At 35.5% G+C, this 25,684-nt stretch overlaps 1 protein-coding gene and 1 pseudogene across 8 annotated transcripts in view; both read right to left on the bottom strand.

Annotated features, from left to right (window-relative positions):
• The window catches only part of AHI1 (Abelson helper integration site 1), a 205,840-nt gene that overhangs the window by 58,263 nt on the left and 121,893 nt on the right, over window positions 1–25,684 (bottom strand). Inside the window, exon 25 of one of the 8 annotated variants that reach the window (XM_068551286.1) lies at window positions 21,713–21,778. The exons of 6 other annotated variants lie outside the window; for them this stretch is intronic. In XM_068551286.1, coding sequence (XP_068407387.1) covers window positions 21,746–21,778 — 33 coding nt within the window. In that variant the 3' untranslated portion in view covers window positions 21,713–21,745. Of the gene's footprint in view, window positions 1–21,712; window positions 21,779–25,684 lie in introns of those variants that run through there. One more of the 8 variants, XM_068551287.1, reaches the window with a different exon arrangement.
• LOC137769692 (rho-related GTP-binding protein RhoQ pseudogene) lies at window positions 1,715–20,910 on the bottom strand (annotated as a pseudogene).

The raw sequence follows: 25,684 nt of genomic DNA, 5'->3' as shown, positions 1-25,684 counted from the left end.
AGTCTTCATAGCAGTGCTTGCCAGATACTATTTCTTGGTTTAAGCAGAGTCTGCCAGGCTGTTATAAGACATTTAGATGAATTCCTTTTTGCACTATCTTCTGAGAGATTTTTCATTATTACAGTTGTCTCTCTAGAATTCTCAGTGGTTCTTGAAACCACTGTACCGAAGGAACATTAACCACTGTACTGCTCAGCAGCAGACGTTCCTTGCAATGTTATCTGTGATGCAATCCAAAAATCAATATTCATAATGACCCCAAGTCATTCAACAAGCTACGCTGAATAAGTCATACACTTGAGCACTTTCTCCTCCAACACGGCTTCTGCTGGGTCCATAATTGTCGGGGAACTTCTTTGCACCGGCCTGCAGCTAATGAAGCATCTGGATCCCACCCCCTTCCCTCTGCTTCCTACTTGCTTAAATGATTTCAGAACTCTGCCCTCCAGAACAGTGAAAGAATACATTTCTGTTGTTTTCAGCCACACCATGTTTGTGGTAGTTTGATATGACAGCCCCAGAAAACTAATACATATGAAGTTTACTTTCGTGAGTACTAGATTTTTTGTATTCCTTTAAAGAGTACTGGATGCTTTTCTGGCATGTAGTTACTTGAGATCAGTTTGACCCCTTCCAGGTTTGCTTTTAAGTTGTGTTAGAGCAGATTCAGGAAGACTTTAGGACTCAACAAACTCCATTACTAAGACATGATTCTCCTGATAATTCCCCCTGATGCCCCACATTTTTAGGAGGTTTTTCCATTCTGGCTGGCAGGACTGTGAATTATTTCCATTCTGTTGTGTAGGCTACTAATTTCTGATGGTTCTTTCCTTATGGAGTTTTACCCCATGTAGGTGCAGATCAGTACTCAGCCAAAGAGTTATTAAGGGTACTTCTATGGTTATTGGCAGGATTATTACCAATTAATATAAGGTGAAACAAAAAGAAACGTCTTAGTAATTATTTTATTTTATTTTTTGACAGAACTCTTGTTACAGGTATTTAATGCACATTAACTAAAATGTATACATTTTCAGTTTTCATAATAAATGCAATTATGACTTTATTACACTTCTGGTATTCCTAAAGAAAGCATATCAAGCTTTAATATAGAAATACTTAGGTTACACTTAACTTCTGGCTCAAGTGATAATAAAACTTTTGTTCTTTTTTGACCTTATACATGTTCCCCTCAGGGATGGCCCATCTCTTGTAGGCTTGGAGTGACCTTTGGCTGCGTGGTTGGCCTTGTTGTTTCAACACTCTGGATATACTAAAAGAGAAAGCAACTTACATACAAGAACAATTAATTGGAGCAAAGGGAGAAGATGCTTCTTTGTGCAGATTCCATAAGGACTATGCAGAAGTATGGATGGTCTAAGCCAGGCAGTTATATTTATTGCACTGTTTTTCACATAGTGAACAACATGGTGTGACTGTAGCTTTTTAAACTATGAAACCCCAGAGAGATTGTACTTTCTAGTTGAAATAAAGTTATTTAGAATAGATTGTGGCTTCAGACGCATTTGCTGCTTTTTCGACCTTAGGGAAACATCCTTAATGAATTTTATAGAATCCTGATGACAGGGTTTTAAAAAAATCTCTTTCAAGTTTTAAACTGCTTCATTATTTATAAGAGGTCTGGGTATAGCTGTAGCATTTCATATGCTTTCTGAGAGAAATGGACCGTTTTCTTGGCCACTGGAGATGTTTCTCATGTAATTAAACAACAGTTTATACATCTTGATCCTATTTTTTTTTTTTAACTGTGTGTTTCTTTGGAGTTAAAATGGCTGTGATAGCCTCACCAAACACGTCAATCCCTGATGGATTAAAGGTGAACATTCCACATAGCAGCATGCTCCCATTTCTTTTTTTAAATTTTTTTTAAAAAAATTATTTATTTATTTTTGGCTGCATTGGGTCTTCGTTGCTGCGTGCACGTTTTCTCTAGTTGCGGTGAGCGGGGGCTACTCTTCGTTGCGGTGTGCGGGCTTCTCATTGTGGTGGCTTCTCTTGCTGTGGAGCATGGGCTCTAGGCGTGTGGATTTCAGTAGTTGTGGCATGTGGCCTCAGTAGTTGTGGTGCACGGGCTGTAGAGCGCAGGCCCAGTAGTTGTGGTGATTGGGCTTAGTTGCTCCGTGGCATGTGGGATCTTCCCGGACCAGGGCTTGAACCCGTGTCTCCTGCATTGGCAGGCGGATTCTTAACCACTGCGCCACCAGGGAAGTCCTTGCTCTCATTTCTTTTGCTAGTTTCCACCTTTGTTCCAGACATAGGTTCTTCTTTCATATCTTTCAGTCTTGCTATAGTTTTGGGGTCACCTCGGAGATATGAGTTCCTATTAATACAACAGGTATATTTAGTGTGTATTCCTTAAGTTCTGTTGCCCACTCCTCTTTCACATTTTGAAATGAGGCTACATTTACCACAGAGAAGCATACAGGGAGGATATCAGTCATCGGATAAGATAAAAGCCTCAGATGATCACAGTCTTCTTGTCTGCTCTTAGTCTTTCTGTTTGGCTGTGTCATAGAGAACCAGGAGGTACTAGTTGTCCCCTAAGGTGACACTGACTGCGTAGCAGTTGAAGATGGCAGGCATGTAGTCCTCCAGGAAGGCGTCGTTGGCATAATTCATGGGTAGGCACATCTTGCCCGCCGTGCAGTCGCCAACCACCATGTACCTGAGCATCACTGCACTGGCCCACGAGCTATGCTGGGCATGATCCCCCCACCTCCACCGGTCCCTTCCCCGGCTGTGCCTACCTGCTGCCCCCCAGTAATATTTAACAAGTGGAAAAAAAATAAGCTTTAGGAAAGTCTCATTTCTCAATTATGTCGAGCAATGTTGGGTCTTTATTATTAAAATAGAAAAAAAGAGCAGATAAAAAAAGTTAGTAGAAAATCAAATTTAACAACAAATCCTGAATTGTACAGAAGTACATTACTAAACATTCAAATGACTCCTTTACTAATAGTGACACTGGGACTATATTTTATTTCATAAGAAGAATGGAAAAACATATAACCCTACTTCTAGCACCATGTGGTAGAAATATATACAGTCTCTTATGATTATTTCCATGAACACTAAGAAAGACAACTCTAAAGATATTCATAAAAAAGAAACTAAGGTCTTGTTATTTTTGACTGATCTTATCTGGATAATAATAGATTAAGAAAACAGAGATAAAGAAAGTAAATAATTGCACAAAGTTTATTGTCTCTGTACCAGACAAACTATCTGTTCTATCCTGCTACATAATGCTAGCATATATGAACCTTAAACACTTCATCAAACAAATATTTGAAAATATTTAATTCCAAATACCTTCTGGTAAAGTAACTACTAAGGGTAATGGAAAAAAATACGAAACTAGGAATCAAGACAGTGAGTTTCCAGTCCTGCCTGGGCCTCCAAGGCTAAAATATATCATAAAACACTCAAGCTGGATGTCTGTAAACTAAGGGGTTTGGACCAGATGCTAGGTGGTATCCCTTCCAGCTTAAAAATTCTATCATATCAGGTATTCAAATAACTATTCCAAAAGAATGGCATTCACAAATTTTAACGGAAATTCAAAATATTAATTTGTTGGATAACAGTGTGCCTGATTATTTGTGATCATACATGAATTAGAAAAGCTTGTTTGCTTGCTGCAGTACTACACAGGAAAAGCCTCTTAGTCATAATTAAAGAAGAATAGTGATAAAGCATTTCTTTGGAATTTACTGGTTGGAAATACTTCTTTCTTCTTTGACGAATAGGAATGATTGAACTTTTGGACTTCACAAATAAAGCTACTCATTTTATATGATGATTGGTATTAATTAAACCTCTTCTTACTGGAAATCACAATTCACATACTTTGTTACAGTGAATCATTAGTGCTTCATTGAAAAAGGCTCTAAAATGTATCTTTGTATTGGTTATTTCCTAAAAAAAAATCAAGAGAATGATGCAGACCTTTATAGACTGGACTACAGATTTTTGTTTTGTTTTGTTTTTTGTTAGTGAAGAAAGATGACAGTGTACTTTAATTATTTTTCTTGGGAGGGATAGCAAAAGGAGAATTATGAATCATTGGTTTAGACGTGGGTGCTCAAAGTGTGGTCTCCAGATTAGCAGTGGCAACACTACCTGGAAACTGGTTAGAAATGCAAATTCTTGGGCCCCATTCCAGACCAACTGAAACCATATATTCTGGGGATGGACCCAGTAATCTGTTTTAACAAAGCTGCCAGGTGATTCTGATGTACCTTAAGGTTTAATTAACTTTATTTCGATGACCTACTTTATAAAACATGTACATTTATTTTCTGCACGTATCAAGTATGTGACTGAATGGTTAAGAAACATAATTTAAAATATAAAACCAAATCTTATAACAAATTGTCACGGGTAAAACTTAAAAAAGTAAACCTGTTCCTCCTTTCCTATTTTACTTATGTTTCTTAGTTTCCCTCGTAGCACTGAAATGCTGACTAGGTCCAGATTTGAGTAATTTAACATCTACTTCGTCATTTTTTTCAACAAGCTCATGCTCAAACTGCAACTAGGAGTCATAGTAAACATTTCTTCGGTTCCCCTACCATCTCTTAAGGATTAGCAAACTTTTTAAAATAGAAAAACAAGCAAAAATTGAAAGATTAGATCTGTTTATCTAGCAATAATTATTAGATCGATATCGTGTCTGAGGTACTATTATAGGCTGAGGAGGCAGAAGTGAACAGTTCCTGTCCTTGGGATATTCCATTTTATGTTTCATTGTTTTTGGTCTGGTGGCCCTTTTTAAAAACGGGACACCTTTAGTATCTGTACAAGTTACTCTGCTGTTTCTCTACTTTTAAGTTGCCAATAAAGAGTACTAGGGTGCATGCTGATATTGAATATTAAAATAATAATTTATGAATTACTTCAGAAAAGTATAATAAATTTCTTTAAATTCTCTTAACAAACCATGAGCTATGAGTAAATGTAAAATCAGTAGAAAAAGAATCAGCTGAAGATTATATTTTTAAACAAAAATAAATTCAAGTATCTGCAAACAACATATTATTCACTTTATACACAGTTTTAGTCATTATAAATTTTATACTTCACAGTTCAAAGCAGTGGTTTATAGAGATTATATACAGAAATATATCCCTTATGATAAATGGAATATTCTCTTTTTTACCCTGTTGCATTTATAACTTGTTTCTATTTTCCTTAGATGCTACTTTCCTGGCCAGGTCCTTTCTGTTGCCATATTGTTATGAGAGGTAGTACAAATTTTTTAAAAAATAAATAAACATACAAATTTATAAATACTAAAATAAAAATTATTGATTCAAGTTTGTTAACGATATAAACACATGAATATATAAATGATAAAAAACTTAAAAATAAACATATAGGGACTTCCCTGGTGGTGCAGTGGTTAAGAATCCGCCTGCCAGTGCAGGGGACACGGGTTTGATCCCTGGTCCGGGAAGATCCCACAGGCCGTGGAGCAACTAAGCCCGTGAGCCACAACTACTGAGCCCGCGTGCCTAGAGCCCATACTCCGCAACAAAAGAAGCCACTGCAATGAGAAGCCCGCGCACTGCAATGAAGAGTAGCCCCCGCTCGCTGCAACTAGAGAAAGCCCGTGCGCAGCAACAAAGACCCAACGCAGCCAAAAATAAATAAATAAATATATTTTAAAAAAATAAACATATAGATAGATAAGTAAGTTACACAAGGGTCTTCAAATAGACTTGTATTGTTACAAAACTAGTTTGGAAAAGCCTACTCTAAAACTGAATATGCACCTACAGGAACTAAAAATTGTTTGTATGAGCTACATTTCCATTTTTCTTTGAGAGTGAGGTATGGGTGCATTTCTCTGTGCTTAAATACACATAATAGAGATAACAGACTTATCACTTAAAAATAACATAAGGTCTGGAGACAAATCTTTTGAGAATGAAATTAAATCTTTTTAATGCTTAATGGCATCTTCAGGATTTCCTGGGCACCAACTATAAGTGCAAAGAGTTACAGTACTTGATATTTTTGAGAACTACTTAAGAGCACCCCTAAGGGCATTTATTAACAGAATTCATTAAATTTATAAATAATTTCTTTTCTTTCTTTTTTTTTTTAGCTCGATGCACCATGTAGCTTGTGGGATCTTAGTTCCCTGAACAGGGATTGAACACGCGCCCTCGGCAGTGCAAGCGTAGAGTCCTAACCACTGGACCGCCAGGGAATTCCCATAATTTATTAACAATTTCTAAAAAGATGAATTAACTAGTAACTCATTTATATAATAAATATGTTTGGTGTGTGCTATATATATAGCACTGTACATAGTATGGGAAATATAAAGAAATGCAGCATAAAGTTCTTGACTTGAAGCTACTTAAGACATAGTTAAGAAAAACATACTATTTCAAATATTATATACTTAAAAATTCTTATCCTTAAAGTTTAATTCACTCATTCTAAAACAAGTATATAAATCTCAGTTTATTTTTTTCTCAGCAACGTATATCTACTGTTATTATTTAATAATCTGCTATGCTATAGATATGTCTGTTTATCTCTCTAGATGTTATCTAGAAATGTATGTATCTACCAGTTATTTAATGCTTGTTATGTGTCAGGCATGAGCAAAGCATTTTACACTATATACGTATGCATGTGTGTATGTGTACATACACACAAATATACACACACATATATAGCACACATATATATATATATTTGTGTACATACACATGTTCACACATAAGTTCATAAACACCCTATTTAGTATTTATCATGCCTTTGTTTCCTTAATTATAAACTAAAAGAATTATTACTTGTCTAAATCACACAGTTTGGCAAATTCTAGATGTTAGAAGGTTTGTTTTTCTCCTAAATCTATGCTCTTAATCACTAAACCTATATATTTAAGTTTGAAGTTAGAGGTCTTCGTGGAACCAAGTAAACATAAATCTGCTTGGTTCACTGCTTATGACTTTTGCTAAGATTTATGCCAAAAGAAGGATCTTTAAGACTTGGTATTTCTATTACAGAAGGCACCTGAAGAATATTTTCTTCATGTTATCTTCTCAGCCACAATTTGTTGAGGCCATCAAACTGGGAAGTGATGTGGTAAACTGAAATAAGGCCAAAGTGATGGCAGACATACGTATACTAACAGGTGTGTCCATCTGATCACTATAGTTTATATTTACACTTACACTGAAATGACTAGGCATTGTTAATTTGGAAAGGCTTTGTGAAGGAATCTTGAGTAATAAATTTAAATGGAAAGAGAAAAGCTTTTTAGGCTGCTGATAGTAAGACATCAATAATTAACTGCGCATCTTATTTAAACACTGAGGCTTGTCTATTTCTAATTCTAATGTCAATCCAAATATTCTGGGAAAAGCTCATGTACACACATGTGAGTATTTGGTTTAGTGAGGAAGAAGACAAGAATATAATAGAAGGATAATGAAGAAGCTTGATGGAAAACGTCTCTATTTTAGCATATAAATATAATTATGATACATACAGAGATGTAGATGGTCAAGTAAGGGGCTCTAAAACCTACCAAACAGTATTTCAAACGGCAAAATAGAAATCAGCAAATAGAATTTTAAAGAAGCAACTAGAAAACACTGAGCTTAAGAACAAATGAGTAGAGGGGAAGCACTTCTGGAATGGGAGATTAATGAAAATTGGTTCTTCCATAAAATCAAGGAAACTGGCAAAACTGTCAAAATCAACTTATAAGAACTTGAAAAATTAGCCAAAGGACTGCAATAATCCAAAGAGCATGTATTCAAGAAAAACAGTTGGATCTTGGTAAAAACATCAAGTTTTGTGGAATTTTAACCTGCCCTATTCCCATTACTCTCTTGCCAGCCCCATGGTAGCTTTAAAAACAGACTGACAACCACGGTTAACTGTGAAAACTATCAGGTCAGCAGTCACTGGAGAGGGCAGAACAGGTTCAGAGTGCCTATAAATCCCCATCTCCAGAGAAGTGCCACTATATGACCTAGGTGGCAGCCCCTGAAAAGCTCCATTCTCAGGGCTTGTCTTTATTTGATGTGACTCAGAGTCAGCTGTTTGAACAGCCATATTCCTCGAGCATTTGTCAAAAAAAATCAGTGGCAACTTAGGTGGTGATACATGTTATGACAAGTAAGGAACTGACCAAAAAATTAAAAGGAAAAACTGGGAAATAACATGTCTGTCTATAGAGTTTGCTGAAAAGCATCAACAGATTCCTGGAAATCTAGAAGGCCATGGGCATGTGCAAAACTCTGTGTATGCCCAGGAAAGACCAGAGAAGGCTCAAATCTTTCATCTGTGCCGACCTTGACAGTCGATGCAAGCAGAAAGTGAAGTCTAAGTATGGTAGAGTTATGAACTGCATGTTGAAGCACTAAAAACATGTCCTAACACACACATACAGCCCTATGGAAAAGGTCCTAGGCATTTAAGGAAATCTTAATACAATCATTAGCTGACCACTAAGCTAACCAAGCAGACACTTTAGTGGTTGCACAACACAGAAAGTACAGTCTTTAAAGAATTACTCCAGAAAAGTCCCTAATTAAACAAACAGTAACAGTAATAATAACAAAAATGACAAATCATAGGGAAGTGGGGGTAGAAAATCTGATTTTTAAGTTTGCCACATTATATTATCTCGAATGTCCAGTTACAAGACATGTCAAGAAAGAGTAAAGTATAACCCTAATAGGAGTCAAAGAAGTCAATAGAAATTGTCCCTGAGAAAGTCCAGATGCTGGAATTACTAGACAAAAACTTTAAATTGGTATATATATGTTCAAAGACCTAAGGGAAACCATGTCTAAAGACTGGATATATGTATATGTATAACTGATTCACTTTGCTGTACAGCAGAAACTAACACAACATTGTTTATCAACTATAGTCCAACAAAAATTTTAAAAAAAATTAACAGAAAATGAGAATGCTATCTCAGCAAATTGAAAACATCAATAAAAACAAAGAATTAAAAAACAAATAGAAATTCTAGAGTTGAAAAGTACAATATTCACTAGAGGGGCTCAACAGTAGATTTGAATTGGCAGAGGAAAGAATCGGTGAACTTTTTCACTGATTAGTCTGAGGAACAGAAAGAAACAAGAATGAAGAAAAATGACAGAGCCTCAGACACCTATGGGCTGCCATCAAGTGTACCAAAATATGAATAATGGGAGACCCAAAAAGAGAAAAAACAGAAGGGAAGAAAGAATAGTTGAAGAAATAATGGCCCAAACTTCCCAAATTTGATCAAAAATATTAATCTGCACATCCAAGAGCCTAAACAAACACCAAGTAGAATAAACTCAGAAAGAACCACACCTAGACATATCATAGCCAAACTACTGAAGCCCTAGAATCTTGAAAGCAGCAAGAGAAAAACAACTCATCACATAGAAGGATTCTCAATAAGATTAACAATAGATTTCTCATCAGAAACCTTGGAGTTCAGAAGTTAGTAAGATGATGCTTTCAACAATAAGTGTGGAAAGAAGACTCAACCTACTATTCAACATCCAGCAAAACTACCATGTAAAAAAGAAGAAATTAATACATTCCCAGATAAATGATAACAGAGAGTTTGTTGCTAGTAGACCTGCCCTTCAAGAAAAACTAATGGGAGTCCTTCAGGCTGCAACAAAAGGGCACTTAACAGTAACTCAAATCCACATAAAGAAATAAAGAGCACTGATAAAGGTAATTACATAAGTAAATACAAAGGACAGTATAAATGTACTTTTTGGGAAACTCCTCATGTAAATTAAAAGACAACTTTGTAAAGAATTATAAAAATGTGTTGATGGGCTTACAATGTATAAATAAGAGAGTGTCATGGACTTACATATACTACCAAATGTAAAATAGATAGCTAGTGGGAAGCAGCCGCATAGCACAGGGAGATCAGCTTCGTGCTTTGTGACCACCTAGAGGGGTGGGATAGGGAGGGTGGGAGGGAGACGCAAGAGGGAGGAGATATGGGGATATATGTATATGTATATGTATAGCTGATTCACTTTGTTATAAAGCAGAAACTAACACACCATTGTAAAGCAATTGTACTCCAATAAAGATAGTAAAAAAAAAAAAAAAAAAATGTAATTTGTACAACCAAAATAGCACAAAGGAGACAGAAGGGAAAATAACTGTATTAAAGTTTTTATATACTATTAAAATTAAGTTGGTATTAATCCAAACTATATTGTTTTAAGTTAAGATGTTAATTGTAATTCTCAGGGTAACTACTAAGAAAACAACTCAAGTAAATACACAAAAAGAAAAAGGGATTTAAATTGGTATATTAAAAATATTACTTTAATCAAAAAAAGTGAGTAATGAAAGAGGAAAGCAGCAAAAAAATACATCAGACATAAAGAAAACAAAACCAAATTGTAGACTTAATTCTATCTTATCAGTAATTAAATTAAATGTAAATGGATTAAGCACTCCAAATGGAAAGCAGAGATTATCAGAATGGAAAAAAAGACATGATCAAACCATCTGCTGTCTACAAGAGGAACATTTTAGATTAAAGACACAATAAAGTTGAAAGGGATGAAAAAGATATGCCATACAAACAGAAACCAAAAGAGAGCTGGAGAGGCTATTCTGATACCAGGTAAAATATAATTAAAGACAAAAACTGTCAGTAAAGATAAAGAAGGAAATTTTAAATGATGAAAGGGTCAATCAATCAGGAAGCCATAAATAAGTATGAATATATATGCACCTAAAAAGCCTCAAGATACATAAGGCAAAATGGACAGAATTGAAAGATGAAATAGATGATTCAACAACAATAGTTGTTGAGACTTCAATACTCCACTTTCTATAATGACTTGAACTAGGCAGATCAACATGGAAACAGAAGACTTGATCAACACTAAAAACCAACTAGATCTAACAGACATCTATCGAACACTCCACCTAATAAAAGCAGAATACATATTCTTCTTAAGTGCATGTAGAACATTCTCTAGTATAGACAATATGCTAGGCTATAAAATAAGCCTTTAAAAAAAAAATAACCCTGAATGACAGAAAGTATGTTCTCCAACCACAATGAAATGAAAATAGAAATCAGTAACAGAAAGACAATTGGGAAATTGTGTCAGAATTAAACAACACACTCCTAAATACCAATGGGTCAAAGAAGAGAACACCAGGGAAATTTTAAAAATATAAATGAAAAGATAAACACAACATACCAAAATGTATGGGAAGCAGCAAAAGCAATGATCTGAGGAAATTTTATAGCTGTAAATGCTTTAATTGAGAAAAAAAAGTCAAATCAATAAGCTAACCTTATACTTTAAAACTAGAAAAATAAAACTAAACCCAAAGCAAGTAGAAGGAAGGAAATGATAAATATTAGGATGGAAATAAAAGATAACAAATAGAAAAAGAATAGAGAAAATTAACAAAACCAATAATTGGTTCTTTGAAAGATCAAGAAAATTAACAAAACTTTAGCTAGACTGACCAAGGGTGGTGGAGTGGAAGGTAACACCCAAATTAATAAAATCAGGAATGAGACAGAAGATATCACTATTGGCCTTAGAGAAATATAAAGGATTATAATGGAGTGCTATTATCAACTGTATGTTAACAAATTAAATAGCCCAGATGAAAGGGACAAATTCCTAGAAAGAGACAACTTAAATGTGACTGAAGAAGAAGATGAACATCTGAATAGACCTTAAGAGTAAGGAGACTGAATTAACAGTTAAAAAAATTTCCACAAAGAAAAGCCCAGGTACAGAATGCAGCATTGGCAAACTGTACCAAATGTTTAAAGAAGAAATAATGTCGATCTTTTACAAAACTCTTCCAAAAAATAAAAGAGAAAAGAACACTTTCCAACTCATTCTATGAAGTCAGTGTTATCATGATCCCAAAGCTGGACAAGAAAACTACACACTGCTTATGAATACTGATGTAAAAATATCAACAAAATACTAGTAAACAGAATCTACAACATATAAAAAGGATTATACACCATGACAAGTGGGATTTATCCCAGAAATGATAGTTTGGTTTAACATATGACAATCAGTCTATGTAATAGACCATATTAATAGCATTAAGGACAAACCCCACATAATCATCTCAATAAATACAGAAAAAGCATTTAACAAAATCCAACATCCTTCCCTGATAAAAACACTCAACAAAGTAAGAATATAAGGGAACTGCTTCAACCTGATAAAGGTTATTCACAAAAGCGCACAGCTAACAACATACTTAATGGTCAAAGACTGATAGCTTTTCCCCTAAGATTAGGAGCAAGAGAAGACACAGACACTCACCCTTGCTATTTCAACACTGTACTGGAGATTCCAGCCAGTAAATTAGGCAAGAAAAAGAAAGGCATCAAGATGGGAAGAAAGAAGTAGAACTATATTAACAGATGAAATGACCTTGTGTATAGACAATCTCAAGGAATCTACAAAAAATCCTCCAAAACATCTTATAGAAGTAGTAAACAAATTCAGTAAGGTTGCAGAATACAGGTGAATATAAAAAATCAATTATATTTTTATACCTGAGGAATGAACAATCTGAATATAAAACCAATTCCATTTACAACATCAAAAAGAATAAAATACTTGAAATAAAAGTCTAAGACTTACATACTAAAAACAAAATGTCATTGAAAGAAATTAAAGTAGACCTATATAAATTGAAAGACCCATGTTACTAGATTGGAAGACTTAATATACTGTTAAGATGAAAAGCCTCCATTTTGATCTAGAGATTCAACACAATCCCTATTAAAAATTTTGCAGAAACTGAGAAGGTGATTTTAAGATTCATATGGAAATGCAAGGGACCTAGAATAGAAAAATAATCTGGAAAGAGAACAAAGCTGGAGGACAAGCTCTGCTTTTAAAACTTACTACAAAGCTACAACAATTAAAACAGTGGATTACTGACATAAAGATAGGCAAATGAATCAACACAATAGAATTGAGAGTCCAGATATAAGCCCTTACATTCATGGTCAACTGATTTTTGAAAAGGGTGCCGAGACCATTAAATGAGGAAATAACAGTCTTTTCAATAAACGGTGCTGGGAAAACTGGATAGACACATGCAAAAAAATAAAGTTACATTCGTAACTCACACCATATATAAAAATTAAATCTAAATGGATTATAGACCTAGAGGTAAGAGCTAAATGTATAAAACTCTCTGAGAACACACAGAAGTAAATCTTTGTGACCTTAGATCAGACAATGGTTTCTTAGATATGGTAACAAAAGCACAAGTAACAAAACAAAAGAGTAGAGAAATTGAACTTCATAAAAATTTTTTTAAAATTTTGTGCTTCAAAGGACATGATCAAGAAAGAGAAAAAGACAACCTACAGAACAGGAGAAAATATCTGCAAATCACATATCTGATAAGAGACTTGTATCCAGAGTATATAAAGAACTCTTACAAGTCAATACTAAGACAAACCCAATTAGATATAAATAATATGAATATATCTATATTATATCTATATTTATGTATGAGTTACATAATTTATACAGTTGATTTTATATAATATATATTTATATGCTATATTCCTGGCACATGGTAGGTATACAATATGTGTCAGGTATAATTATTATTATTCAACTCCTATAGTTCTTTGAGTTATCACAGAGGAATGGTGTTTTAAAATAAAAATATTTCTATAGGATACCCACAACTATAAATGTGATCCTGTTTTCCAAATTAAATGTAGATGTGCTAACTTCAACTCCATTTCTAAAAACAAAACTGTATTGCTACCCTTGGTATAATAAGATCTGATTCTCATATATACATACATACATAAATACGTAACACAGTCATTAAAATATATCCTATTTATACAATTATATAGTAAAACATAATTTGCCCAACTAGAAAATGGGCAAAGGATTTGAATAAATTATCCAAAGAAGATATACAAATAGCACTGCAAAAGATGTTCACATCATTAATCATTAAGGAAATGTAAATCAAAATCAGGAGATATAACTTTTCACTCAATAAATTGGCTATAATAAAAAAGACAGTAACAAGTGTTGGTGAGGATGTGGAGAAATTGAAACTCTCATACTTGGCTGGTGGGATTGTAAAATGGTTCAGGCACTTTAGAGAACATTTTGGCAGTTCCTCAAGATGTTAAATACAGAGTTACCATATGACACAGCAATTTCACTACTAAATATACACCCAAGAGAATTGAAAACCTAGGTCTACACAAAAACCTGTATGTAAATGTTCACACAGCATTATTCATAATAGCTAAAAATGGAAGCAACCCAAATGCTCATCAATGAATTAAAGGATAAATAAAATGTGGCGTATCCATATAATAGACTATTATTCAGCCATAAAAAGGAATGAAATTCTGATGCATGTTATGACATGGATGATCTTTGAAAGCATGCTAAGTGAAAGAAGCCAGATACAAAAGGTCATGTATGATATGACTGCATTTATATAAAATGTCCAGAATAGGCAAATCCACAGAGATAGGAAGTAGATTAGTATTTGCCAGGGGCTAGGGAGAGAAGGCAATGGAGCGGGGTGGGTGGCTACTACTGAGTATGGGATTTCTTTTTGGGGTGAGGAGTTTGTTTTAAAATTAGACACTGATGACGGGTACCAAACTATGAATATACTAAAACCCAATGAATTGTAGACTTTAAAAGAGCAAACATTTTGCTATGTGAATTATATCCAAATAAAGCTGTTATAAAAAAAGAACATCATAGAAATTATGGTTATGGAAGGTGAAGTCAGAATAAAGGAACAGATACAAGCAAAAACACAGAGATGGAGACCATAGTGATTCATGTCAGAGAGGGGAGTCTTGATTCTGGCTATGGAAATGGACAAAAGAGGTTAGACTGTGGAAATATAAGAGAAGAGGAAAGCAATACATGAGGTACATAAGAGAGAAAGATAAGCTTAATATATTACCAAGGTTTTGTCAGTAAGAACTAAGCAGTTGGTAGTACCAGTGACAGAAGATTAAAGTGGAAAGGCCCAATAGAAGTCCCAGGAAAGACAGGAATTTTATTGAGCTGTACTCATTTTCAGGTTCTTTGGTTCCCAAGTGGTTAACAGCCTAAGTATTTATTATGAAGATTTTTCTAGTAGAATGGAGAAAGAAAAGAATAATTAAGATTAGAAACATCAACTGAGGAGTCATTTATGCTTAGGTACCAGCTGACACTTGGGTGTGTACAATGAGTTTTGCAAGTAGGTCTCAAGGAAGAAGGGACAAAGCCCAATCACCTCATTCTTGGGTGAGACAATTACCTTTTCATTCCTGTTCTTTTTAGTCCTGTTCTTCAAACAGCTGTCTGTGGCATGTGGGTAGCATAGTTTGAAGTGTAACAGGTGTTTGTAATTTCCTTTCTCAAGGTCACAGGTGACTCTGCCAGTGCACTAGAAAAACCACAGCTTCTGGGCCCCTTTCTTCCCACCAAACCCCAAGATCCCCTTCTCACATCCAGATTACTCTCTGTTACTTATGTGTCTTTAACCCACCCTGCAGCTTTGAGAATTGAAGTGCCACTATTCTGAGGGAATCTAAGACTCTGTCCACTAACCCCAAACCATATCTGATTAAAACTCCTTGGTGTGTGGATGGGATGTTTTCCAAGAAAAAAATTCTGCAATTGGCTTTCTTAGATAACATCCATGGTAGATGGTGAAGTGGGAGGAATCTGTATTTGGCTCTGTCCTGTCCTCAAGGTCTTCATGACCCGCCTTGGCTGTCATTCTGGTCAGCCCTACCAGAATCTCTCAGTTGTCTACTCTCCTCATTACCACCCCTGCCTAATGCCATTAAAAGATACAGTGATGATACAAAGATCAGATGAGATAATACACACTATGAAGCAGGGTTTTTAAAACTAAAAATTGTTTTTATAAGTGTTAATTGCTGTTAATATTATCTGAACTGCTCCCAGTTTCCACAGAATCTGCCTTGTGCCACTGAGTGACATTTGAGTTTAATGGTTTAATCATATAAACTTATTCTGCTCTTAATATTTTTGGCTCATCTACCATAATGCATTAACACATTCAATTTAAATGTTTCTAAAAGACTCTTAAAGACCTTTTATGTTTCAGTTTCCCTACTGGCGAATGATGATGATGATGATACTTTTATCATACAGAATTATGACATTCATGAGATATCCTACATAAAACACTTTGCACAGTGCCTGGTACATAATGAGTGCCCAATAAATGTTAGAGGTATGATTGTTATTACTCAACTCCTAAAGTTCTTTATCAAAGAGGAATGGCGTTCTGTAGTAAAGTATTTCTGTAGTACTATAAACGTAACCATATTTTCCAAACAAAATATAGATCTACTAACTCCAACTCCATTCTGAAAAGAAAATTTATTTCTAGGTTTGGCAAAAACAGCTTTGAATCCATAAAGTGCCCTCAGAAAAGTCTGCTCATGTTGCCATAAGATATTACCAGGCAGAGATACGGTGACAAGAAAACTTTATGAAGTTTAATTAAAAACACAGAAGTTTAGTTCCCTCTAGGTATGTATCTTACTTACTCTTTATGCATTAAACTAATCTGTGACCCAATAATGTGGTTATACCAAGAGGTGTCTGCATTACTGGCTGCTGCACTACGATCTCTGCCAAAGACTGATCTCTGGGGACGCTGAGAAGATGGCAGGATAAAGGGCATCACAGGAAGAAGAGATCTGGTAAACTCGTGTATATTTATCAAGGTAAGAAAAGAATCTATGGAACATCTGGAGTGGCAGATGGTAAATGCCCATCTAGGCAGGAAGAACAGAGGACTAGTTTGATAACTTTTGATTAAATTTTCCCAAAATGGAAAATAATATTCCATAAAATGATGAGTCTGAAAAGTTTTTCTAAATAATTGCTTCATTTTATGGCATGATCAACTCAAGTTTTGGTTTCTGTTAGGTACTATATTCAATGCTTCCTTACAGGGATCAAATTTTATATTGATTAAAAGGAAAATTTCAAGTAATCACCAAATCTTATTTTAAAAGACAGATAAGTAAATGCTTTGCTAAAGGACAATGCAATGTAACATTGAAATTGCTTTTAAACATTAACATCCTCCCCCCAAATGACTTTTATTTATAAGGCATTTTGTTGATAAATAGAAACTTAAACTGACCACATGTAAAGAAATTGTTGCCTTTTTGATTTTGTTCATTGTTCAATATTTTCCTCATGTTGTGAATAAAGGCAATAAATAAGGGGCATTATAAAATTTGTTCATGTTACAGAGTTCAGGAGTGAGTGACCATGGCTGAAAAAAAATCGGCATTCAAAAGAAAAATGAGTCAAAAACAAACTGATGAAATTCAACAAGGATAAATGGACCACTGCACCTAGGGTTAAACAGTAATAGTGGAAAGCTGAGAGATTACTGTGTGCTAGACACTGTACTCCGTACTGGAAACAGCACTAATGAGGTGGGTACTATTATTATCTCCATTCTAGAGATGGGGATACTGAGGCACAAGTAGATAAAGAATGGGAAGACAGGTCTTGACAGTAAATCTTTAAAATATCAAGAAGTTATGGTAGGTCATAATTCAATATCAAACACAGTATGCAGATTATAGAAACCAATAATATCACTATTTTTCATATCACAATTAGAATATTAAATCTAGTTCTGGATGTCACTTTTCCAAAGAATATGAACAAACTGGACCAGTATAATCAGTATAGATTAAGTAGAAGAAAATGGATAGAGTTAGTCTAAAAAAGAGAATGTCAAGATGAAACAGACACTCTCAAGCATCTCAAGAGCTGTGTTTATAGCAGAGAAAGTTGATTTGTTCTATAACGGTCTAGAAGCAGAGTAAAACCAAGGTACTAATCATTTGTAGGTAAAGCACAAAACTTGAGTAATTAATGAAAACACAGTGTTTCTAAGGTAGAAGTAGTTTTTTGTTTTCCAGGAAAGAACGTATCCACAAGCAAGGGGACTTTTTTTTTGTAACCAGTGACACATCCTTCTCATATGTTGAAGCTAAATGACTAAAAATGTGTAGAGATTAGAAACGTCTCGATACACTTATCAAAATATCCCATTATTAGCAGATAATGTAGTCTTTGTCAAATATCAAGGACTCCAGAGGCTCTTAGGTAACATGTTAATTAAAAAGAAAAGAATTTCCTGGCTCTATATTTACCATCTGTGTGACCCTAGTGAAGACTCTTCACTTTTCAGTGCCTCAGTTTCGTAATTTATAAAATGGGGATAATAAAACCTGTCTAAGATTATACAGATGAAAAGAAAGTAGATATAAAGATACACTGGCAACATAGTAGGTATTCAATACATGTGTATCACTGATGCTCACAACAAAGTTAAATAATAGTTTGATATAATTAACTTATTCTTAGAGATTCAGGATCATTATGAATATTAGTAATATAATAGCTAGTAATATTATGTGTAAGGCATTGGACAGTTCTCAGACTGTAGTGCTGAACAAGAACATGGAAAACCCCTCTTTTAGTGGTGCTTACATTTTACGAGGGGAGACAAAATTCCATAATTTTTTATAGGCCTTTCTGCTATAAAGCCTTGCATTCTGTAGAATGAGGCTTATGAAAAAAAAAATGCAGTTGTTGCAGACTACTTAAAATCTATGGAGCTTGTAACTAGGGTGCTGAAAGAAACTAACAATCCTAATCAAAGTACTAATGTGGTATTAAATCTTTGCTGGCATCTGTACCCAGCATTATGGTTAAGTCAGGTCCATGAAAGAATTTCCTTTCAATAGAGACCAGTTTATCAAAATTAAAAACCCAGGGCTTCCCTGGCGGCGCAGTGCTTGAGAATCTGCCTGCCAATGCAGGGGACATGGGTTTGAGCCCTGGTCTGGGAGGATCCCACATGCCGCGAAGCGACTAGGCCCGTGAGCCACAATTGCTGAGCCTGCACGTCTGGAGCCTGTGCTCCGCAACAAGAGAGGCCGCGATAGTGAGAGGCACGCGCACCGTGATGAAGAGTGGCCCCCACTTGCCGCAACTAGAGAAAGCCCTCGCACAGAAACGAAGACCCAACATAGCCATAAATAAATAAATAAATAAATAAATAAATAAAATTAAAAAAAAAATAAAATAAAGCAAATAATTTTTAAAAACCCAATCAGGTTTTAGATTTCATCAAACAAAACAATTCTTCATTTGTATTAGCAGTTCTTGAAGCTACTAAATTAGACATTAGCAAAAGGCATTTCAGCTTTTTTCTAAAATGACTCAGTCTTTCCATTTGATTATGAAAAAGCCTGCCTCTGATGGGTTTAAACTTGTAACATGCATAAATAAATCTTTTGCAATCTTATTGACATCATTCAACTATTTATTAACTGCACATTGGCTAATCTGCATTACAGAAACACAGACTGTACTTACAATGACAGTAAGTACTACTCCAAAGAAACAGGTTAGGGGGTGAAGTACATGTTTTGGGCGGGGCATATCACCACCTCCCCTTATGGCATTTAACACAGCTCCTGCTTTCTGGCTCCTGTCTTCCCAGTTTAAGTTCCTGAGGAAACAGACTCCCTTCCAGCACTTGCTCTTTTTGCTGCTCTCAGGGGAAAAAATGACCAAAATAATTCCTCTGGAGTCAGGTCTCATGGGAACCACGTGTTCATACTTCTAGACATCTCACTAGAGCTTGACTAAGGAAGGACTTCAGCTAGAGTCTAAAATGGAATGATTTTAATTTCTTTAGTTTTTTAATGCTTTAGATGTACTGTTTTAGAATATTTACGCACTTCTGAATTGTTCTTGATTCATAGTTTTGATTAGCCGAATCCTCAAGTTCTACCAGCTTGTGTAACTGAACATGACTTTATTTGTGTTGGGAAAGCTATTAGTGAAAGAGATTGAAATGGGCAAAAAAGATTACTGGTTGCTCTTTCAATAGAACCCTAGGCAGCCAGACCAGTGCCCTTCCTTTTCCCCACTGTACTGCACATGCTCTCTAACCCCTGCTGGCTAAATTACACAGTTATCTGAACACCATATCCTACTGCTTGGCATGATTTCACCAAGCCCTGGGCTTGTGAAGGTGGAGAGATTTGGTCTGTAGTGAAAGGACTTAGTTTTTGATCTACTGAAGACAACTAACCCACGTCTACTAATTAAGCAGCATGAAATTTCCAATAGCAATGGTGGTGATGGGCATTTGTTAGTCGACCCGGTGGACACGACTGCCATGTGTATAATATATGGGTGAATTCTAACTGAATCCTGAGAATAGGAAGAAAGAGAGAAATGATGAGTGAGCATTCAAGCGATGACTATCAGAAATTTGCTTAGTTTTTCTTCTTTAATGTGTTGTCCTGGAACAGTAAGAGCAGATGAAAAAGACCCAAAGTAGACCTAAAAGATCAACTTCTTCAACTTTCCTCATTTTACCAACTAGAAAAGTTTTAAGTACTTAGTAAGGAATCTTGCTACAACTGCCTTACTCTACTCCTTTGTCTAATGCTAAAATACAGTGTGCCTCCTTCTCCCCATTTATGTTCCTGAATTTTTCCTTCCATCTGAGAAATTTTTTGAAAGTAATAATGTTGCATAAATACTAAAGCTTAATTTTTCACTTTTGAAGAGCACGGAAAAAGAAACATGTACTTCACATTCTATATAGGTTCCTTTCATGGCAGCCCTTTTGGCAAAACATTACTTTCTTTTGTGAAATGAGTCAGCAATATACACACAAGGCTAAGGTAACTGCTGTTCTATTTTCCATCCTCCTCTCACGACAGGTTTCCCGAATTGCTTCCAGTTCATCATGCCTCCTAATGTTACCAGCTAGCTTCCTTTCTGCTTCCATTCTCCCAAACTTTTCTGACCACCTATGATGGCACAAAACCTCCAGGTAGACTCCCTTGGCCTCCAAGATGCTACACTACTCCTGACTTCCTATGTCTCTCTTTTCTGTCTGTCTTCTGTGAGGGCTCTTTTTCCAACCTTCTGAATATGGACATCCCTGAAGTCCGGTCTAGCTCTTTGTGCTTATTTATTTCTATAGTTTCAGCCTATATTCATTGATTCATTTAAGCTGTATCTACTGACAGTCTATAAGCAATGGTGACTAAAGCAGACATGGTCCCTACTTTCATGAAACTTACATCCATTCTATCGAGGAAGACAAGAGATAGACATGAAAATAACTGAACAAAAAAATTACAAATTGGGATAAGTATTAAGAAGGAAAAAAAAAGGTGCAATAAAAAGACTAAGTGGGGAGTATCTACTTCAGATAGAATGGTGAAGGAAGATCCTCTGAAAAGCTGACATTTACTGGGATCTAAGGAAAAAGCCCATTATGCAAAAGGGGGTGTATATTCCTGGCAGAGAGACCGAATGTTCAAAGCTGATAGGTGAGTGGGAGAAAGGCTGGCTGTGTTCCAGAAACTCAGAGCAAAGAGTATCATAAAGTGATGCTGAAGAGGTAGGCAGAGACCAGATCAGGCAAGGCCTGGTAGGCCCCAGGAAGGGGTTTGGGTTTTATTCTACAAGTAAGGAGAAGTTAGTGAAGAGTGTTAATAAGGAGAGGGAAAACCCATTCTGACTTATATTTTAAAAAGATCACTCTGGCTGCCATGACTTACAGAATCGATGAATAAAGGGATCACGCATTCAGGATTGCCCAAGACAGTCCCAGTTTATACGCCTGTTGTCTTGGTGTAACTGGATGTCTGCATCGACAGCAGGAGACAGTCACAATATGCAATAAATAAATACATACATACATACATACATAAACACACTTTAAAAAATGAAAAGAGAAAAAGAAAGAAGGTTGGTCAAGAGGCACGCAGGTCATTGCGGCAACCTTCATCAGATTCCCTTGTTCCCAGTGTCCCTGCCCTAGCTGGGACCCCGGGGTCCTCCCTTTGATTCTTGACCTCAGGCTTGGGATATGTTCTTGTCCATATTATCTGGCCATCTCTTGTGGTGAAATAATATTCAATATCTGGTATACAGAAAAATATTGAGTGGAATGTGTCTCAACTCATTTATCCCTCACAACAATCCCTGAGGTAGGTATTACTCCCACTTGCAGACAAAGAGGTAAAGAATCTTGCCTGAAGTCATATGGAGTAAAAGTGGCCAAAACAGGACTTGAAGCCAGGACATCTGGTCTGGACTCAGTGTTCTTAAGCCCTCTTCTAAAATTACTCCTCAATGCGAGAGACCTAGACATGTTTAGGGAACTACAAGTAGCTCAGAGTGGCCAGCGTTGAGTATTTGGGAAAAGTTGGAAATAAGTCTACAAAGGTAGCAGAAGGCTTCAGACCACATGCTAAATAGCTTAGCTTTCAACTGGTAGGAGATGGGGTGCACCACAAGATCTTTAACATATGATTGTATTTATGCCTTGGATAAATAACTGTGGAGAACGAATTTGGGAGGTGAGGCGGAGGAGACTGGTTCCTGACTGAGCTTTTTCTAAAGACTGGATATCTGCCCCCTTCCTGGACGGGGCCTTTGGACACCTGTTGGGAAGAGTCTGCTTGCTTTCCACCTATGATGATACACAGGACTTCCCACAACCGAGGTCTGAGGCTTCTGACCACTGGATCTCCCTTCTGGACCCCAGAGCTGTTCAGTGTGGCTCTATCAAGCACAACAAATTTAGATCTTCAAACTCATCCTCTTTTCTGAGGTTCAAGCCTATATTCTCAGTTCTCTACTGAACATTTCTACTTGTTCATGGCTTCTGGTTACCTGAAATTTAACATGTCTAAAATTGAATCTATTATTCTCTAAAAATCATCCTTCATCCCTATTTTTAAAAAAATCTGTTAACAGAGTCATCATTCTCTCAGTAACCTATGTCTCCAGCCATCATTTACCTCTTTTTCTTTTGAATTTCTATCATCAGTTCTAATTTCCAAATCTTTCTCATAAGCATACCTCTATTTCCATTTCCATTGCCCCTTCCTTATTCAGACCCTTAGCACCTTGAATGTGGATTATAGTAGCTTCACAGATCATTTACTTCTAATCTCCACCTACCTGCAATTTCATGAGCTGCTTTTATTTTAATTTTTTAAAAACATTACACCTTGATCATCTTATTCTCATGCTCAAATGCCTTACTGTTGCTTATATTGATAAAGTCTTAATTTTTTACCTAACATCCAATGATCTTTATAAATCATGCCCAAATTACCTTTTCTTAATCTATCTCATGTTCTGAAATGCTCTGCTTCAGGCAAACTGTCTCCATCTATAAACTCTGTGTACTTTCCTTCTACGATCTTCAGTCACACTGTTACTCTGGTCTAGAACATCCTATTCCTTTTAAAATCCCATCTGTCCTTTATGATCCAGTTTAGCACCTTCCTACTCTAAACAGCCTTCCCAAATCACTACAGCCCTGGGAATTCCTAAAGCACTCAAGGCCCATCCCATATTCCTATACTTGAGTACAAGCTGCCTTGTTGACATGACATCTGTACTATATTGCTCTGAACTTTTATCCATTTCATGTATTGAGATTTAACTATTTACAGTTCACTTTTCTAATTAGACCAAGAGCTGCTCAAAGACACAAAGCATGTTTTATACTTTTTTGTATTTCTGCTTTCCCCCATACCACTCCCACACCTACCCAGCACTTGATACTGTACTGTCCTATGGGCACCGTACACCTAATGTTTGCTGATAATTTAGAAAATAAATTCCTATTATGCCACTCTTATGTTATAGTCCTCCAGTAATATGACACTTTCAGAATTTTAAAACTTTCTCAGGTAGAGAAATTTAGCAAAGTCAAAAGAGAACTGGGGGAAAAAAGTCTGAGAAAAACAAATGTCAGCAGAGTATACTAATGGGAAAAATCAACATAAGCTTCATAGTTTACAGTATCTGGAGAAAAATTAATGTGCAAATACTTAAGAAAAATGTTATATTATGGATAACTCACAAGTGGTCTTAAAAAAGAACCAATTTAGCATTTACATTTGAATTTCAGTAGAATTGCTCTGAATTGCTACTTTATTGATAAGTGAAAACAGATTCTTTTATGACGAGTTATAAAAGCTTATAGTTTATCAGTTCCCTCTCCACCCTGCAATTGCCTTCAGGAAGAGATTGGCCATAGGTTCTATTTTATGAGTTTTATAGGGGCACATTCACCCTAGTTTACATACTATGAATTCCCGGAAAATTCTATAGATTGGCTGCCCCCAACAGTATGTTAAAATGTGAAAGACATATTTTATGTAAACATATGTATAAATTTATTAAACTAATGTGCAATAATGCAATATGTAGCAATCTTGTGAACCTACAGTGGGCTAAACAATGATAATAATCTAACAACAGAAACAACTCAAAATGTTATAGAATGAATATCATATAATCCATAATCATATAATCCAAAAGAGACTCAGAATAAAGTTTAATTTGAATGTACATTTATGAATAAGTTTACTGTTAAGGGCAAGCAATACCACAAACATCTCAGATATATTTTCATAATAATAAAATACTCTAAAACACAGTAAAGTTTACCACTGATGAAAAATCATGTGACAAAAATTTATCAATCAAGCCCTTAGAAAACCTAGAAGGAGTGTAACCGCAGAATGAATGAACAGCTTGTTAAACTGGTCTTATAACAATGAAGAATAATGAAGCAACATTTAAATTTCCAATCGAGCTAGGATATTTTAATTCTTAATAATTTATGCAACACTTTAACAGATGGCAAAAGTGTTCCATAACTGGTATAATTCTGATGAGACAGGCAGGAGTTTGTTTCAACCTGCTGTGGTAGATCTGCAGACTTCTATGAAAACATAAGCTGTAATTTCATAAACTGACAAAAAATCCCTTTGTTAAAAGAAAATTTGTTCTCATTAGTGGGGGTTGTGGGATCACTGAATAAAATAAGAAGAAAGAAATAGTATTAGTTAGGGTTACAGGTTTGGAATGCAGAAGCTTTACAAAAAATGATTGACTACAATAGGCCATGTTGATGTTGTTTGAATTTTATCGTACCAGTTTTCACTGGAAGAGATTCAAAAACAGTTCTCCTCAAATCACTAAAAATACTTTATATATATTCAACATGGCTTACCATGTTTTAATTCCACCAGAAAATAGGAAAAGCTATGGGAACTGCTGTGCATATGACTCTACATTAATAGGCAGGTATGTTTTAACTAAGTCCTTCGTGTAATAACCTAAAGTAAGAAAAGACCAGACATGTGGGTGGAAGACTTCGTTATGCTAGTTGCTATTTCTCTTTGGTTTGCAAATAAGTCCTCCATTTAAAGTAACTATGGGACTCAAGCCTATGCTGATTTAACTATTAACTTACTTTTACACCTGCCTTTCAGGGTTCAGACAATGACCTCTGATTAATCTGAGTCTGATATTATCCTTAACTTGCTGGAGGCTATAAGCAGGTGCAGCAACCAGCTCTTAAAGTGGCATGATCTAATTATCTTCATGTAATCTAATATTATGATTATATGATGTCTTATTTGCTTTTCCTATAATAGTAACACGTCTGAGTGAATACCATTCAGCCCAAAAATCAGTGAAAAGAAAGCCACACATTTATGCCTCAAACCTGAGCTAAGACA

Source organism: Eschrichtius robustus, chromosome 9 (genome assembly GCF_028021215.1).
Source record: "Eschrichtius robustus isolate mEscRob2 chromosome 9, mEscRob2.pri, whole genome shotgun sequence".
Lineage (NCBI taxonomy): Eukaryota > Metazoa > Chordata > Mammalia > Artiodactyla > Eschrichtiidae > Eschrichtius > Eschrichtius robustus.
Note: the sequence above shows the minus strand (reverse complement) of the source record. Positions and strands in the feature narration are given on the sequence as shown.